Source organism: Emydura macquarii, unplaced genomic scaffold (assembly GCF_026122565.2).
Source record: "Emydura macquarii macquarii isolate MOO-44397 ecotype Brisbane River unplaced genomic scaffold, CSIRO-AGI_Emac_v2 contig_1876, whole genome shotgun sequence".
NCBI classification, from domain to species: Eukaryota; Metazoa; Chordata; order Testudines; family Chelidae; genus Emydura; species Emydura macquarii.
The window spans coordinates 24,705,655-24,723,476 of record NW_027132013.1 but is presented as its reverse complement, the minus strand read 5'-3'; the positions used below and the strand labels follow the sequence as shown (position 1 = coordinate 24,723,476).

Sequence of the window (17,822 nt, the reverse complement as noted above, 5' to 3'; positions counted from 1 at the left end):
AGCCATTTGCATTACATTTCTACAGACCCCGAAAAATGTCCTCCTCTCTACTCCCAGCTTCCAAAAGTTTGTGTAGCAGGTACCTGAAAAGAGTTAACGGAACTTCAAGCTGTTCTGTTCCTCTACTTTGCAGACTGAGGGGGCACATCAAAAGTCAGAAAGGGTAGAACAGTCTTTTTCCTGCAGTTAATTCCTATCTGAATGTCTTAATGCAGCTTCTCATATTGTTGCTTTAATATTTGTATTCTCATTTTATTTTTAGAGAGAGCAGCAAATATAAGGAATCAAGTCCTATATAATCAGTAAGTTTTGGAAATTCATTTTTTGCATACCTTAAGAGCTACGCTCTGGGGGAAAAAAACCTTACATGACACAACCATCAAAATTAATGTTTCCCTCAAAAAACAAAATTAAACATGGCATACACTTATTTTAAAAATTAGTTGAGAGGTTTTAGCTTGGTTATGGAAAAGATGATAATCTTGAAGAAAGAACATGTTCAGTTCAGCCACTCAGAATAAGAAGTCTGTATGGGTCATGGTATTCATCATTAATTGTCGCTCCCAAAGAATCTAATACAGTTTCTTCTTCAGGCTTTCTACTGGTAGTGATGTTTAATTCTATGAAGGGAATGGAAGTCTTTGAAAAATACCAAAGTCTAGATTTTTCCTAAAGGTTTTTAAAGCATGAACAGAAATAAGACCTGCATGTTTCAAAGGCTTCCACTCCTTATGCAGCACTGAGGTATCATAGTAATTGGTTTTTGAAGTGCAAATACCATCAATGGGACAGGGAGAATATCTTGGATCATATCTTCACTAGATAAAAATATTTTTAACATGTTATCTCTTTGGGGTGACCCATATGGGTCTATGGGCCTTACTAGTTCATGCTAAAAAAAAAAAAACAAAACCTTTTCATAGTGAAGACAAGCCATGGAATCTGGGCTCTAAGGCCTTATCTAGATGAGGGGAAATGGTGGTGTTTTAAAAAATATTAGTGTGATTTTAATTGTGTTTAAAACATATTGATGCACCTAGTGAATATAGAGTTTGATGCCTTTAAAAGATGTTAGTGGGTAGGGGGAAGCTTAGGGTTGGCCATGATCAGCTAAAGTTTTTAAAGGAGCCCTGTATAGGTACTAACATATTTTAAACCAATCCTCCACTCACCCCTTCCTCCCCTGCTTTTTTCCTTTATCTTGCTAAAGTTTATCAGTCGCAAAAGAGCAGTGAAGGACACTGAAAGAAGGGACATTAGAAGTCACACTGAGAGCACCCCAAGATGTTACTTGATACTCCCCTTTCCCTGAGATGGAACAACTGGAGCCTTTTAGTTTACAGAAGACTGAACTCAAACTGTCTTAAGGCTCATTGGGAGCAGAAGGGGATAACCTAAGGCAGAAGATTTGGGCTTAGAAGGAAGAATTAATTTTAACTCTTCTCTCTTCCTCAGTGGCAAGTAAAAATTCACCAGTATGCAGAATATTTAGGGTGGGCAGTATCATCTTTACATGTAATGTTGCAATAATTTCTTGGGTTAAGGGCTCTCTTCAGCCTTATCGGATTGCAGCATTGTATGTTACAGATCTACTCACTGCTGTTCAATATCGAACACTGTTCCATGCCTAATGCTCACTACTCTGAAATGAGAGCCCTCAGTTTTGAAATCTTTTAGTAAACTGTTTATGTAAAACTACTTTTTTAGAAATGAAGGCCCTGAAGCTGTTCAGTGCAAGATTACTGGTAAGTTTGAAAGAAGATTTATTTATTAATAGGTTACTTTTGTCCAAAACTATTTATTATGATAAAAAATATAAGCAGTCCTGGAACAATCTGTCTTAATGAAGAGAACTGTTGTGTAACTGGGCTTTTTGTCCCATAAAGCTGCTTGGTAAGCATCCTGCTGTAGGACCTCAGCTACTTCCTCACAAGGGACGGCTAAAAACTTATTCCAGGGTATATCTGTTCTAGTTGGCTGTATTTTTATTGAGACCACATTCAGTTACTGATACATATAGAGTAAGTTCACAGATCCCCATTTTCTGTGATCAGTGCAATACTTTTTTCTCTTAAAAGGGATGGACACTTTGCTTCATGCCCCAATCCAGACACCGCTGCAACAGACTGAGGTATATGAATACTTTAACTCTTTCATGCTGAGAATATTTGGGTCCCAAATCTATTGCATTAATTTGTGTAGGCAGTAATCGTAACCAGCAGAGACGAAAATTAATTTAAAATGTAACTGAGTTGGTGAACATACAGGGTCTTAGTTCATAATTTTCTTGGGAAGGGAAACATGTCCACATTTTCATCCAAGTATTCTCCCCCAATCTGATCAATATCATACTGTGATACTGCAGATTTTTCTACTTTAAAGTAGTTCGCTAATTTCAGCATCAGAGAGAGCTTCTCTATTTCTAGCTGTGATCTGAGGATAAGCAGAAGGAACTTTTGTGCAAATTGCCTTTTCATATCTAGTAGAGCTTAACCATGCTTTGTCCATCTAGTGATATTCATTTGAAAGTGGAGGTAAGAATAGACAAATTAACCCATTATCTCTATGGCCACTGCATTGTTCCAGAAAGATAGAAAACAGTTGGTGTTTGAGCATGTCTCTAATTTTCCCAACTAACTCAGACACTGGAAGGCTCAAACTTGCAGCTAATCTCATTGCAATCATGGCCACGTAAATCATGGCGCTTGTGTGTTGTTACACTTCAGTCATGCATCCTGGCAGGATATAATCCAGTGTTGTGGAACATGCTCATGCTTTTTTCTCCAGACAAGGATTTGCCAAGATACTTCATGCTGCTGCAATATCCTTTCACATTTTCCAGACTAGGATTTAAAGATGTGTTATCTAATACTGTACATGCTAATTAAAATGTTCTAAAGTCTAGTGTAGACAAAGCAGTGTATACTTTAACACATGCTAAACCCATCAAGTTAAAGCCTAGGCTCCTGACTGGTTTAGAAAAGCCCAAGCAGGTTCTGTTTCTTCTAACATGCTGCCTATTGCTTGCATTGCATAAAAGTATTGTGCATTATTTAAAGTGTGTGTAGAATATTTTTCCTTGATCTACACTTTGTAAAATGTGAGGACCCTGGTCAATTGTGGATCATTATTGGTCAATTTTCTTTCACTACTTTAGATTGTTTGAGCCTGTCTAAATCTTTTCTTCATTATCTTCTTGGTTGTGGGGAAAAGAGTTGTGTGTATATGTGCTAGCAGCAAGGCAGGGCTTTTGGTTGCAGTCAGGAAGAAAGGATTAGGCCACAACATATGACTGGAAAGAGAAATGGAACATTTTTGGTCCATAACTGACCCTAACTTTGAATAAGAATTAGTGATTCAACTGTAATCTAAGCAAGATAGATCAAACATATCAGAAATTTATACATCACTGTAAAATTTTGAAGTAAACTCTTACTCAAAAAAAAAACAACAACATGTTAAATAGCATATGCTGTAATTACAGAACCCAGTCTCTTTCCTTGAAGGTGTGTAAGCTTTCATTTTTAGCTACAACAGTGTCGGTACTTGCTGCTCATCCAGAAGGTCAGATACAAGTGATAGTCTTTCTTTAAAAAAAAAATAAATAAAACTGGTCTCTAGGCCACATTAATTGACCCTTGTATTAAACCAAATAATTGGTTTAGCATTTCTTATAAATGTCAGTAACTGTCATTTCCTGTCCTTCATTAGTGGCACGATACAGACAACAATCAAACGAACAGGAACGACAGAACGCTTATCTTTTTGGATGAAAATGAAATGGACATGACAGCTAGTCACACTGCAGTGATCACACGTAACCTTAAAAGTAATGAAGAAATTGACAAACCTAGGAAAATAGACATCAAATCATTTTTAGCTGGGTTAACATCCAAAAACGAAGAGTCAGAAATGAACAAGGAATTTCATTTTTTCTGTGATCCTACAGAGGCAAATTACGCATATCCGTCTCTTCAACAGAAGCCAGACTTTGACACAGTAAAGAAAATCAATTTCAATGAATTTTTGACAAGCCTGAAGTCAAGTGAAATGTTTGCCAGCCCCACTCTTGAAGGACCTGAAAAGGAGAACCTGTTTTTTGTCCCTTCACAAGTTCCAGAAAGTAGTGTGTTTTCTCCAGTGGAGTATGTATATTCCCATGCACAAGAGAACACTGGCAATGTGACTAGAATCTTCAAAGGACAAGATGACGGAATGGATATTACAAAGTGTCATGTATCTAACATTAAGACCATGTTCCCCAATGCTTGTGAGGCCTCATCAAAGCAATTAGAATGTGGGGAGGTTACTGTGGCTTGTGGAGATATGGACATGACTGCCAGCCAAACTGTAAAAATGTTCCTCTCCAAAAATAAGACACTCAACATTGAGAATCAAAATCAGAACATCCGAATGGATTTATCATCCAGTTTTGTGGCTGACAACTCTAGATTAAAGAGAACATCTAACTATCAATTGATTGTTCCACAGGACCTGCAAAGGTGTGTTGAAAAGAAAACTGTAAATGTTGAAGATGAGGAGGGTATTACTAGAAGCCATACTATCTTGATAGACAATCAGAAAGGATCACAGACCTCTGATCAAGGTTGCAGAACAATGACTCTGGTTCCTGGATGTGTTTCTTCTAAGCCCGTCTTCCATGGTGATAAAACCATTGTCTTTTCCAGCTGTAATGATATGGAAATTACTGAGAATCCTACAGTTGTAAACTCTAGTAAAACTTCCAGTGCAACTGGCAAGTCTTGTTATGAATCTTTTCAAAAATCAAGAAATGCCATCTCTTTGCTAATGGAAAAAACTGTTTCAGGAGATGATGACATGGATATTACTAAATGTCAAATAACTTCAGATAATCAAGTTCTCCAGCAATGTAAAAATAATACACACACAATATCTTCTGTGCCAGATAACATAAACAAAAAAGGGATCCAAAGTCACAGAGCTACTTCTGAGACTCGGGGGCTAGATTCAAGTGCAAATCCTGGTTCTTGGACTTCTAAGGGCACATTTCAGCACAGTTCAGTGAACTCTCAGCTTGTTTCACTGCCAAGTGACAAAACAATAGTCTTCTCAGGGGAAGACATGGACTTCACTAGAAGTTACATTGCCAAGGATGTTGAAAAGGGCGTTGAAAGTCAACTTCCTCCTGTCTCTGCTGGTATGTCCTCCTCTGTGAAATTCAAACATCAAATTTTTGGTAACAAACCTACCTCTTCTAATTTAAATGAACAGGAAGAAATGGAAATAACTACAGGTCATGTTGTAGTCATTGAGAATCAAAACATTGGAATAAATACAAGCCAACAACAAATGCAGCCTAAAATTATTCCAGGAGAGAACTGGAATAAAGGAGCGAGTGAAGTTGTAAGTCCTCTAAACCTTGGCAAGGAAAATCCTCTTTCAGGAATGGATGATTACATGGACATTAAAAGAAGCCATACCAGTGCCAAGACCATTACTTTTTCATCACAAGAGCAAGACATGGAAGTCCCTAAAAGCCACACCATTGCCAGCAACGGCTGTGTGCTGATACCTTTGCAAAGACAAAACTATGAAATATCTCAACAATTGAGGAAAAGTCTAGTCAACCCTTCACTTGCCTATACTAATGACAAAACTGTTGTTTTTCCAGATGATCAAAGTATGGATATAACCAGAAATCATACCTCTGCTCTTGACTTTGCTCCTATTCTTGCAGCAAAAGAATATGAGAGTACACATACCCAGAACAGTGTAATATCATCTAAACCACACAAACTAAAAAATAAGACCCTCTTATTTTCTGGTGGTTCTGATCTAGATATTACTAGATGTCATACTGCAGCAATAGAATGTGGGAGTCTCCGAATAAACTCAAATCAAGAGAGAGACACTTCTGGAAATATTCCAGCCCCTGGTGCTCCAAGGTTTTCTTTCACTTCTGGTGATGAGACCCTTCCCTCTGGAATTAAAGGAAATGCACATTTTGGGAAGACAGCAGGAATACACATTGTCTCCAAAAATTCTGAATTTCAACAGCAAAGCCATGCTATGGCAGCATTAAACAACGTACTGTCAAACACTGCAAATTCTGAGAGATTTTCTTCAACTAGTAAAGCAGCTTCACTTTCTTCAAAACAGGACTTCGCTAAAAGTCAGACTGTTGCAGTTGATGACATGCGTTTGAGGTGTGCTGAACTGCTAGCTAGAACATCAGTGCCAGATACAAAATGTTCACAGTTGCCTTCTCTTTTGGAAAAGACAGTTGTGTTTTTCACTGAGGAAAATATGGATTTGACTGGTAGCTGTATAGTAACTGTTCCTGATACAGTTTTAACAGAAAGAAAAGATATTTTATTTCCAAAGAAAAAGGACTTGACCTCATGTCATACCATTATAGTTGCAGATAGCCCACAGCAGCAAGGATGCAACCTATGCCCATTGACACATGGCAAGAAGATATTAAGCACAAATGTATTAAAGCCATTGTCTCTTTCAAAAGAGAAGACTGTCATATTTTCAATGGATGATATGGAAATAACTAAAAGTCACACCATGGCAACAGACAATAAAATTTACCTACAAGGCGAGAGTTCCAGTCATGTAACATCCGTAATTCCTGCAGATAAAACCGTTGTATTTACATGCAATGACGACATGGATATAACTAGACCCAACACTGTTGTAATTGATAAACCTATGGAAAAGGCTGCATCCCAGGCTGTGCCAGGACTAGGGAAAGGGAGTGGAAGAAAAAGTCTGATTGGATCAACCAGTGAAAAGACTGTTGTGTTTTCACTGGGTGATGAGAATGATATGGAGATGACCAAAAGTCACACCATGGCAACAGACAATAAAATTTACCTACAAGGCGAAAGTTCCAGTCATGTAACATCCGTAATTCCTGCAGATAAAACCGTTGTATTTACATGCAATGATGACATGGATATAACTAGACCCAACACTGTTGTAATTGATAAACCTATGGAAAAGGCTGCATCCCAGGCTGTGCCAGGACTAGGGAAAGGGAGTGGAAGAAAAAGTCTGATTGGATCAACCAGTGAAAAGACTGTTGTGTTTTCACTGGGTGGTGAGAATGATATGGAGATTACAAAGAGTCATACAGCAGCAATAAACAGTGAAATTGTCCCAGAAGGTGAGAGAGCATTTCAAGCTCAATCTGTTGTTCATACAGATAAAATGGTGTTTGCCTTTAATCAGGATGATATGGAAATAACTGAATCTCACATAATTGATAAAACCATGGAAAAAGTCATGCATGTGGATAGGCTAAAACCAGATAAGTGGGTTGGAGAGGAAGCTTTTTCAAATAGCAAAACAGTTGTGTTTGCTGTGGGTGACACGGAGAACACTACAATCCATACAATGTCATTAGATGATGAAATTGCTCTACGAGGTGGGCAGTCCACCCATGATGGTTGTGTACTTTCTGTTAATGAAACTGTTGTGTTAACATGTAACCAGGATAAGATGGATATCACTGCATCTCATACTGTTGCTATTAATAGTAATAATTTTAAAGGATCTGAGAACCAAGAAGTGTCAAGTAAAAGCCAACAGCAGCAGAATTTATGTAGAACATCAGCCCCTGCCTGTAGAGAGAGAATACATTTTATGCATGCAGAAGACTTGGGTAATGAATGCCATTCAGATTTTAGGGACAAACATGGACCTGATTTCCCTGCTTTTTCAGCTGTAGTATTGCCCTATAAAAAGGAAGAAACAGATGCACTCAAAATCCACAATATTGCTACAGAAAAGTCCATTTGTCCTGTCACTGTGTTACTTCCTGAAGACACTTTGAATATTGTCCAGGAGCCAGAGAATGTTATTAACCTTCCCAAGGACAACTCAAGTTCTGTATGCTGCCAGGATATGGGAAAACAAGTAAAATCCAAATCAAAGAGAGTATCTTTCAAGCTTCCAGAGAACCAAATAGAATCCTCAACTTACAAGATAGAAAGTCAAAGAAAAGAAGTGGCTGAAAACAGAAACAGCCTCCTGGATTGTGATGGAGAAAATGGTAATGGTGTGTCTCAGGTTCAAATTCCAGTTCAGCAGTTGCACTTATCTAAAGAGTTTACTGATAGTTTGAACAGGTGTGGAGTTAATGTGTTGGATACTGGAAATATAGATTTGAAAGAGGATCAAGGGAAGTTGACTGCATCTAGACATGAGCAAAGACCCACAGAGTTAGCCATTAATGGAGCAGACACTATAATTTATTACAAAGACACTAAGGAAAATGAGAGAGTGTCTACTGAATGGGAAAAACTTACAAAAGATTTCCAAGAAGACCCAGAACAGACTAAGCAATTCTCCCAAGTTAATGATATTCATGCAGAACAAGTAGATCCCAGCCTTGTGTCTGAATTATCAGGTATTGTTAACATTTGTTCAAGGCTAAAAAATTTCAGAAGGAAGTCTGAAGTTGTCCCAGTCTCTCAAACTGCTGCTGTGTCTAATCTTGCTGAACAATTTCCTAAATTGGTAACGCAGCCAGAAGATCCTTTGATCTTAGGAAAAGATATTGAAAGGGAGTCCAATAAAGCAGTCTATACCAAAGAAGAGGAAAACACATATTTTGAAACTGGAGATGCTCCTATTGGTATTCCCTTAGAGACAGTGCATACAGATAAATGTCAAGTGAGAAAGCTAACATTAGGTATCTTCCCTCCTAAGTTGCCAAACAAAAGAAATTCCACTGTTCCAAGTGTAGAAGACCTTAATGCCAAATCAGCCGGTGGTGTAGAAGCTCAGATTTCAGACGTAAATTTAATCACTAGCAAAACCTCCGACAATACCTATCCCACTGGAAGGCCGAACTTGAGCCCTTCTGAGTATATAGATGAGGAATTGCTTCCTGCATGTCCAGAGGAAATGGATTCAGCTGAGTTTGTAAATTATGAATCCCTTGATGGAACCTGTAATGGGATGAACAAAAAAGAGATCTTTCACAATAAAATCAATCCATCAGAGGAGCAAGAAACTTGCAGCAGCCAGAAGAGACCTTGGGAACAAGAGGAAAAGGAGCTCCAGAAAGGAAAGAAGATCAAGAGGGCTGAGAGCTGGCATGGAGATACCACAAAAGAACAGCAGGTGGGCCTAATTTCTCAGTAATCAGAATGTGGTCAACTGTCCCAAGGCTTTGATTTTATTCTGCCTAAATTATAGGAGCGTGAATTAAAAAGTTTTTTAGTGTAGTTTTTACCTCTGGGGGTTTCTCTCGATCATCAGTCCGTTACTGTTCATGGTTCTCTGCTTTTCCCCAGTACCTTTTCTATCTCTTACCTTAACTGCAAAAGAAATTGATTTGAGGAACTCCTTGCTGAAGTGAGGGGAATTTGAACCAACATAGGGAGTACTGACTTTCATGCCAGTTTAAAGCACCGCTCTTACTAGTTTCATGTTAATTCTTTTATAGTCATAAAACCATTTGGCAGAGTCACATTGCTTAGTTTGTTTTTCCCTACAGACTCAAACTTAGCAACACTTGTGTTAGCAACCCTAACACTTGTATTGCTAGTAAGAAAGATGCAACAGGATGTTATTAGTACTTAGAATTATGACCAGTTCTCCAGAAGAATATTTAACTTCATCCCTCCCAAATACCACAGGCAACCTTAATTCTAGCATTTTTCAGTGCTTGAATTTGCATCCTTAATAATGTTCTTAGTTCTTTTTATGTAATAGAGATTTATCTTAAACTGATTCCTTTTCCTTGCTTAAACTGAATTAGGTGTCTACACAGTGTTTTTGCACACATTTAATTAAATCAGTTTCAGATCACACCTTGTATGAAAACCACAGTGCAACTTTGAATGTAAAGAGAGAATAAGTTATTGTCCTTGCCCTGAATAGCTTTATCTGAGATAAGGCTCAACAAGTGAGGGACAAGCAGCAGGGAGAAAGGGTAGGGAGAACAAAGATAACAGTAATGAGATCATGTGATTACATAAACCAGTTGCCTTTATTTGTCTCTTTTTAATCTCTTAGCTCTTTATATTTCTTTATTTGTAATCCCTATGCCTACTTCTGTTTTTATAACTTTGCCTGGCTCTTTTCTAAAATTATATTTTTTAATTCTTTAGACTATTTCTGAAACGAGAGCAGGTGGGAGGCATGAAAGAGAAGACAAATAACAAAATACATACATAACTGCATAACATTAACAACTGCATACATAACAAGGGGCAACTGACTGGTTGTCCTTGGAGGAGTGACGTTCTGGAGTGGAACTGAACTGGGCTTTTATGTCACAAAAAGTGCAGTGATGAGAGTGTTAAAAAGCTGGAAAGGTGGCTGCTGCTCTGGCTGCCAGAAAAGTTGGGGGTTTTGAAAGCCCACTTCCATTATATCAATGAGAGAAGTGGCTGGTCTGGCCTGATGGTGGGATACCCTACTATTTAGTATATCTAAACATTCAGAAGCTAAACATGATTTGCCATTGAAAGTCGTCATGTACCTGGTGTATAGCAAGTGTCCTAATAAATATATGTTCTCTTAACACTGTTCAATTTTAGGTTGTGTCCAGCATCATGATATCTAATAGCCGAGCCGAAACTCATGAGGGTGAAAATCCTCCAACTCTATCAGCTAAAAGCCTGGAGAGGACCAACTCTAGCAACAGCAGCTGTCTGGATTCTCTTAAGGCTGACACAGATCTTAGTAGTAAGACGTTCTTGGCAGTGGTCACTTAAAACTGTTATCTTATTTCGGTTTGAAGCAACTCAATAGAGAAGGGCCTCTTACCAGCATTATTTTCTCTAGGAATGTTGCATGTCATATAAGCTCTCTATGGTACTATGGATTAATCATTTTCAGTCAGGATTGCTCTTTAATTCTGTGGATGAGAATAAATTGTAGTGGCATTTTTCCTAAATAGATTCAGAAAAGACAAACTCTCGTTACTAATTGAAAGAAGGCCTGCAATAATTTTGCTCTGTCCTCCCAAGAAATGGTGGTTGCATTCGTAATAGAGAGGCTCAAATGTCTCAAATCAGTTAAGATGACACAAGTGGGAGTAATGGAACACATAACAGGGAGAACTGGGTCTTCAGAATATAAAATATAGATAAGTTTGTCTTATGTTCAATTATTCAGACAAATAAGATTTGAAAGTTGAAAATATACTTTGAACAGAAAACAATTAAAAAAAGCTTAAAAAAAAAAAGCCTTGAAATTTGAGAAAGTTGGAGTTAAAATTCATAAGCAACTTAACTCTGATCCCATAACCTTTTTCACCACCAGCCTAAGAAGTCATGTCAATAATATTCTAATGGTACTAGAGTATATTCTAAGACATCAATGTTAGAAACTTCATATTATTAACTACTAATGAACTTTCCTATTACCTCAAACTTGCCCAATAGTATTTCTTTGGCTACTAAGCCCTGGTCTACACTATAAACTTAAGTTGGTATAACTATGTCACTGAGGGGTGTGGAAAATCTAAACCCCTGAGCGATGCAATTATACCAACCTAATTCCTAGCCTAGATAGCACTACATCGACAGGAGGGCTTCTCCTGTCTACATAGCTACCACCTCTTGGGGAAGAGTACCTATACTGATAGCAGAAGCTCTGTTTTTGCTGCTGCACCACTGTAAGTCTAGACAAGACCTGAGTAAGTGCATTTATTTTGGCAGAGAGAGCATTGCTTATATGGTTTGAAGGTCAAACTCTGAATTACATGAAGATTGTTTTATAATCTGAATGGTAGGGACCTACAGTCATGACTCCATAAATGTTTTATTTTTGAACCACAGCAATCTCCTTTCTCTCTAGTGCAGCGAAGCAGTCAGTTGGAGTCTCAGTTTCTCATGGACAGTATTTGCGAACAGAATTTATTTGAGGTATGTAAGTATCTAAAATGCTTTTAAATTTTTCCTAATAAGAAACATGTTGCCTGTCTCCCCCTTATATACTCTTTTGGATGCACTCTTGCTAATGATTGTACTCTAAGTATTGATGTGTACACTTTATTCACTCTGCAGAAATTTCAGGATGGTGTTGTCACAGTAGGGGAGTTTTTTACGCTTCTCCAGGTCCATATTCTAATTCAGAAGCCCCGACAGAGTCATCTTCCAGCCAATGTGAGTATCTAACCTCTCAAATACATACTCATCACTGCCATTTAAAATATTTGAATTATTTTACTGAACTGGACTAAAGACAGCTAAAGAAGTTGAGTTGTAAAGACCTTTACATTACCAGGCCCACAGACTAAACAGCCCCCTTCCCTTTTCCTAATTTACTTCTGAATAAATCTGGACTGGTTATCTTCCAACCCTGTAGATCAGAGCACCTAAGAATTATTGCACACAAAGGGCTTGTCTACATGAACACTTAGTTCGCAGCATGCCAGGGTGTGAATCTACCCCATGCTAGCCTGCCACACACTAGCAGTTCTTTTGTGTGCATTTATCTACTCTCATATCCTGTACTTTGCTTTGAAACTGGCTTTCTGAATATGTTCTGGAGTGCAGCTTTTAACTGGTAAAATGGCAGTGCTTAGTATTTTATTGAATAAAATACATTGGGGCTGGTCTAGTCCACTCCACTTTGTCTCTGGCACAACGAGCAATTCCTACTGGCACAGGAAGAGATCAGAAACAATGTCCACTGCATTCCTGGAAAGTGGAAACACTTAGCATCTTACAACATCAATCTCTGTCTAGTTTAGGAGCAGCTTTGGCAGGATATTTTATTGTATTTTATTCTGTATAGATTCTTACTTTGTGCTCATCACTTTGGTATCTGAGTGCTTTCCAGTAGTGCATTAAGCAAGGTGACTACACAGCTGTCACATTATTGTTCTCTCATCCTCTTCCTGGGTGGTAAGTGTGTGCAGTGGAGTGTCTTGTTTTTAGTAAGATATTACTATACAGGTTCCTATATATTTGTTAGAAAAATCGAGATCAAAGAAATGTGCCTTGCACTTGGAGTGGAAAATAGTGAGCTTTATGATGGCCCTTAGTTCCTGCAGGAATTCCTTACACACATACAGATCAGTCCCAGAGAAAATTGTGCCTCCTACACAGATGAGTGTTACCATTACTGTAAAGTGTGTCATGCCTGAGAAGCAGAGTTGTAGACCACAGTCTTCATCGCAGAGCATTAGACTGTCTTTTAGCTATCCTGGTCCCAGGAAATGGAGTGCCTTAAAGATAAAGGCCAAATCTTTTAATCTGATTCAATATTCTATGAGAAGCCAGTGCAGAAAAGGGAGGAAAGGTTTTTGTGCTTTTGGTTGCCAGTGTTGCAACATTCTGTACTACTTGGAGTTTCCTAAGTGCTGAAGGCTTCATACTCGGTTACATCGCATTGCTGTAATTCAACCAAGAGGTGACAAAGGCATGAATAACTGAGGCCAGGTTTCAGAGGGGTAGCCGTGTTAGTCTGTATACAGCAAAAACAACGAGAGTTCTGTGGCACTTTAAAGACTAACAAATGTAATTTTAGCAGGCATAAGCTTTCGTGAGGCTCAGCTCACTTCGTCAGATGCAGAGGTAGAAATGAGAAACATAGGAGCATCATATACATATACAAGTGCATAGAGAACAATGGGGATGAAAGCAGGGTACTTGGGGCCTAATGACAGTCATTGAGTAGGAGGCTCGTTGTTGAGGCCAGGTTATCATCCACAATGATGGGGTGGAGTATCCTAGCCAATTAGAGATAATAAACAGTATTACTCATGGATGCTGCTTTGTGAGAGCTTAGCATCCATGAGGAATCCAGGAGCAGCCCTAAATGATGGATTGAATTGAGTGTGTGTGACTTCAACAAAAGGAGATTGCACCATAGCTACGTACTCTTCAAAGTCCTTTCCTCTGCCCCCAGCAAAAAGCCTTGCCAAATCTATCTTGGGTAGATTAAGGAAGTGGGTTAAAATGGTGGGTGGGGAGGAAGGAATCCTCAGTGCTTAGTAAGGGGCAAGGTGGGCTTCATCAGGTGGTATAAAATACATTGACACCTTGATATATAAACTATTTAAAGATAGTTTATAATGACATTAGAAAATATCAAAAAATAGTTTGCGTTTAGTGCAAGCTAACAGTACTTCAGTACCCTTTTAAGAGTGTAAAGGTTATATATAATTTCAGGAACCTTCTGCAAATGCCCTCTGCTGTACTGACTCAGATGGAAATTTGTCTTGAACAGTAATGCATCTTTTTGGGAAGCTTGACCTTCTTAGTAAAATGTCTGTTCTTACCAGTGCTGAGTTGCTTTTAAAGCTCCACTAGAATTTTGTACTGAACAGAAAAAGCAGGGTTGTAGCTGACATCCTGGCTTTTGTTAAAACTTCTTGTTTGCCCAGTAAATTGGTACAGCTTGTGTTGATGAAATCAGTTTCTTTAAGCTGTTTCAAACTCTTTCGGTTTTTGAAGATTTCACTGTGTTCCGCTTATAATAATAAATAAAAGATCCTGACTAATCTTTATTCTTTGTTAGTTTAGTCCTTTCAACTTGCAATTGGTTTATGTTGTACTCTCTCAAAATGGTGAGTTTCGTGGGCTAATGTAGCCATTTCACTAGTGAATGAAGTCAACAAAACTGAAAGATTCCTTCAAGTGTTGCTTCCATCCTTGCTTCAAGTTAGAACAGCCTACCTAAATTCTTGTCTATGAATAAAATTTTCAAAACAGCCCTTAGAAGTCTAAGTCGGATGAAAAGTCAATTGAATTTGTGCTTCTAAGTCACATGGCTGCTTTTGAAAATTGTATCCTACATGTTGTGCTTTAGCAGTTTTCCTGAACTATAACCTGTCTACAGATACTCTAGGACTGGCCTTTAAGAACAAAAGTAATACTTGGCACTCATATAGCACTCATACTTCATCCCTAAATCTCAAAGTGCTTCACAAAGGTGAGTAAATTTGAGGTAAAGAAGTGACGTAACTGACCTTAAGTTGCATAGTAAATCTCTGCTACGGGATGGAATAGAACTCAGCACTTCTAACTGCTAGTGCTGTGCCCTTTCCGCTAGACCATCCTGTCCCCCATAGGAACTTTCTTTGCAGTAAAATTTCTGCAAAATAACTCTCCCAAACCTGGTACTAATTTCTGGATGTGGATTTGACTTTAAGTTGGCATTTCTGAAATACACTTTTTTGGATTTTTCAGTTTCATTCCTCTTTCCCCCTCTAGTATGCAGTGAACACAGCTCCTACTCCAGAAGACCTGATTTACAGCCAGTACATTTATCGCCCCAAGCTGCAGATTTATGAAGAAGATTGCCAGATTCTCTCTCAGATGATAGAAAAGTAAGATTTTTTTTTTGGTCGTTCACAGGAAATATTAGGTTTTTTGTTTGTAACCCATCATCTTAGATTTGGCTGCATGCAGGATGGCCTGAAGGGAGTAATTTCATTATTTTCCAAAAGATAGGTGGAAAAAGGTCCAAGATTGTAGTGAGCCTGTTTAATTTAAACAAGTAATCAGTTAGTATGTTAAAGCTGAATATGGGAAAGTCTTAGTAGGAAACATGTGATGTGGGACGGATAGTGACAAATCTGCCAAAAGTTATTTAATTTGTTCTTTATCTCATCTTACCTGTAAATGTAATTTAATGTTAGCAAAAGTAAACTTTTTGGACCCTTTTTTTCAAAGTCTGTCAAAGACAGCAGACAGAAGAAAAAGCATGGATTACAATCTGCCATTATCTATTCTAATTCTCCAGAATTTATTAAGTTAAAATACAGACAGTAGGATATCCCAGGGACTTAGTTCTCTAGTTCATGATTGATTCTTAGTCTCTGATTCTTTAATCACATTGCAGTTAAATAACTAAAATAAAACATAAGAAATAGAATGTAAAAGCCCTCATAAAAACTTCCTACCCATAACACCAATTCCAGTTCCTCCTCTTTGTTCCCTGAACAACTCTGCCCTGTGTTCTCAGCCTTCCCTCAAAAAAAAAAAAAAAAAAAAAAAAAAAAAAAAAAAAAAAAAAAGGCAGCTGAGGAAAACATGAGCTTTGTGTCATATTCTGTAAATCATCAAATCTGGGTTTATGCAGACTTGAGATGGAAATAAATTCCAGACTGCCTCTTGTTTAAACCAAGGGGGACTGTTAGATTATCCACAAAAATAAAGCTAACACAATATCTCACAGGGAGAGGCAGTTTTGGAAATAACCAAGGAAAAGGCCACTTAGGAATTTATAGTTCAAAAATACCACCTTAAACTTCACCTGGAACACAACTGGTAACCAATGGACATCACTGAGCAGCAGACGTTTAATGTGCTTTCAGCATGAAAGCAAGCTGCAACTTTCAAATTATTTGACTTTCTAGATTTTATTGCAATAATCCATCCTCAAGATGACAAAAGTCTTAATAATCATAGCATGATCCATATCCAAAAGAAAATAATACAGCCTTTATGCCCCATGCCAAGGATTAAAAAAAAGCACTCTTGGCAATCTTTTATGTGGATATCCAACAAGATCTCCACGTTGTGAATAAAACTGTAGGCTTATCTTGTTAATTGTGGTAGGTTCTGATATAACGTAAATCACTTCTGGGTGCCTTACTTATCCTGTGAATGTTATGGATGAAATCTTGGCCCCACTGAAGTCAAAGGCAAAACTCCATTGAATTCAATGGGGCAAGGATTTCATCCTAAATCATCTTGACCTCATCCATGCCCCAATATCAGATACCGAATAAGTCATTGTACTGCACCAGCCAGTTCAGATATGGAAACAAGTTGAATAACATCAGCATACTGAAGATGGTACCTGTACCTATTCACTAGTGCTCCCAGCAACCTTCCATTAGCCATGAGAAAGTGGAATATCAATATAAACCTCAGAGATTGGTCAGTCCAGTTAGCTTTACTTCTAAGGAGTTTTTTCTATAAATATAGGAGCCACATTTAAACTGTACCCACTTTGGGACACCATTGGTATTGGAGAAATTTTCTTGGATTCAGTATCCCATACTTTCCATATAGCTACAATAGAACAAATGGAGTTGAATAGGTTAATAAATGTTTCTTTAAGAATAGAACAGCTATTCAAAAGTTAAACACCAACAGTTGTACTTTCATTCTGATATAGTAGTCATCATGCATTTAATTCCCTGGAAAATGAAAAGAGACTATGCCCCCTGTATTCTACACAAGTTCACACTTTTGGAGTTTGTTGACTTGTAATTTTCTAATTGAGATTAAAGAATAACATTAGTGTAAAGAAATTGAGGAGATTAAATGTTTTGTGAAAACTATCTCCTTTACAATGTGATCTGTTAGGCGCTTTAAATCAAAAGAGGGATAACATCCAGAAGATAGTGAAAAAGTGGTGAAGGAGTCAGGCACTAAGGCCTACCTAAAAAAAAATACTTACATGTCCATGCTTAGTTAAAACTCAGTGGCTGGAGTTTTATGCATAACCATTTGTATGCTTGCTTACATACTCTTGTGTGGCTCTTCTCTGACCTTTTTCATATTTCAGTTTAAAGTTGTGTGTAGGTGTCCAGGACAAACTTCTGGTGGATGTGAATAAGAGCCTCTGGGAAGTGATGAGGACTTGCTCTGACAAAGAGGTAATGCCAACTGCATTTAGCTATAAAAACTTGAATGGTGACTGGACATCACTAGCTAGACATGGGACAAAAGGCAATGTATTGTCCTGGATCAAAAACTGGCTAGGAGACAGGAAATAAAGAGTTGAAATAAACAATGGTCAATTTTCATCATGGCAAAAGGTTAACGCAGAGTGTCTAAGGATTGTATGTTAGGTCTTGTTTTTAGTATATTAACAAACTGGAAAAGAGGAGTGAGTTGTGAGGTAGC

The 17,822-nt window shown here is 38.0% G+C and overlaps 1 protein-coding gene across 3 annotated transcripts in view; it reads left to right on the top strand.

Moving 5' to 3' along the window:
- The window catches only part of KNL1 (kinetochore scaffold 1), a 43,598-nt gene that overhangs the window by 11,798 nt on the left and 13,978 nt on the right, over positions 1–17,822 (top strand). For 2 of the 3 annotated variants that reach the window (XM_067557985.1, XM_067557982.1), the window contains exons 7-15: positions 263–302; positions 1,708–1,745; positions 2,079–2,131; positions 3,712–9,120; positions 10,545–10,692; positions 11,809–11,876; positions 12,018–12,116; positions 15,174–15,289; positions 17,482–17,572. In XM_067557985.1, the coding sequence (XP_067414086.1) occupies positions 263–302; positions 1,708–1,745; positions 2,079–2,131; positions 3,712–9,120; positions 10,545–10,692; positions 11,809–11,876; positions 12,018–12,116; positions 15,174–15,289; positions 17,482–17,572 (6,062 nt within the window). The remainder of the gene's footprint in view (positions 1–262; positions 303–1,707; positions 1,746–2,078; positions 2,132–3,711; positions 9,121–10,544; positions 10,693–11,808; positions 11,877–12,017; positions 12,117–15,173; positions 15,290–17,481; positions 17,573–17,822) is intronic. The other variant, XM_067557984.1, reaches the window with a different exon arrangement.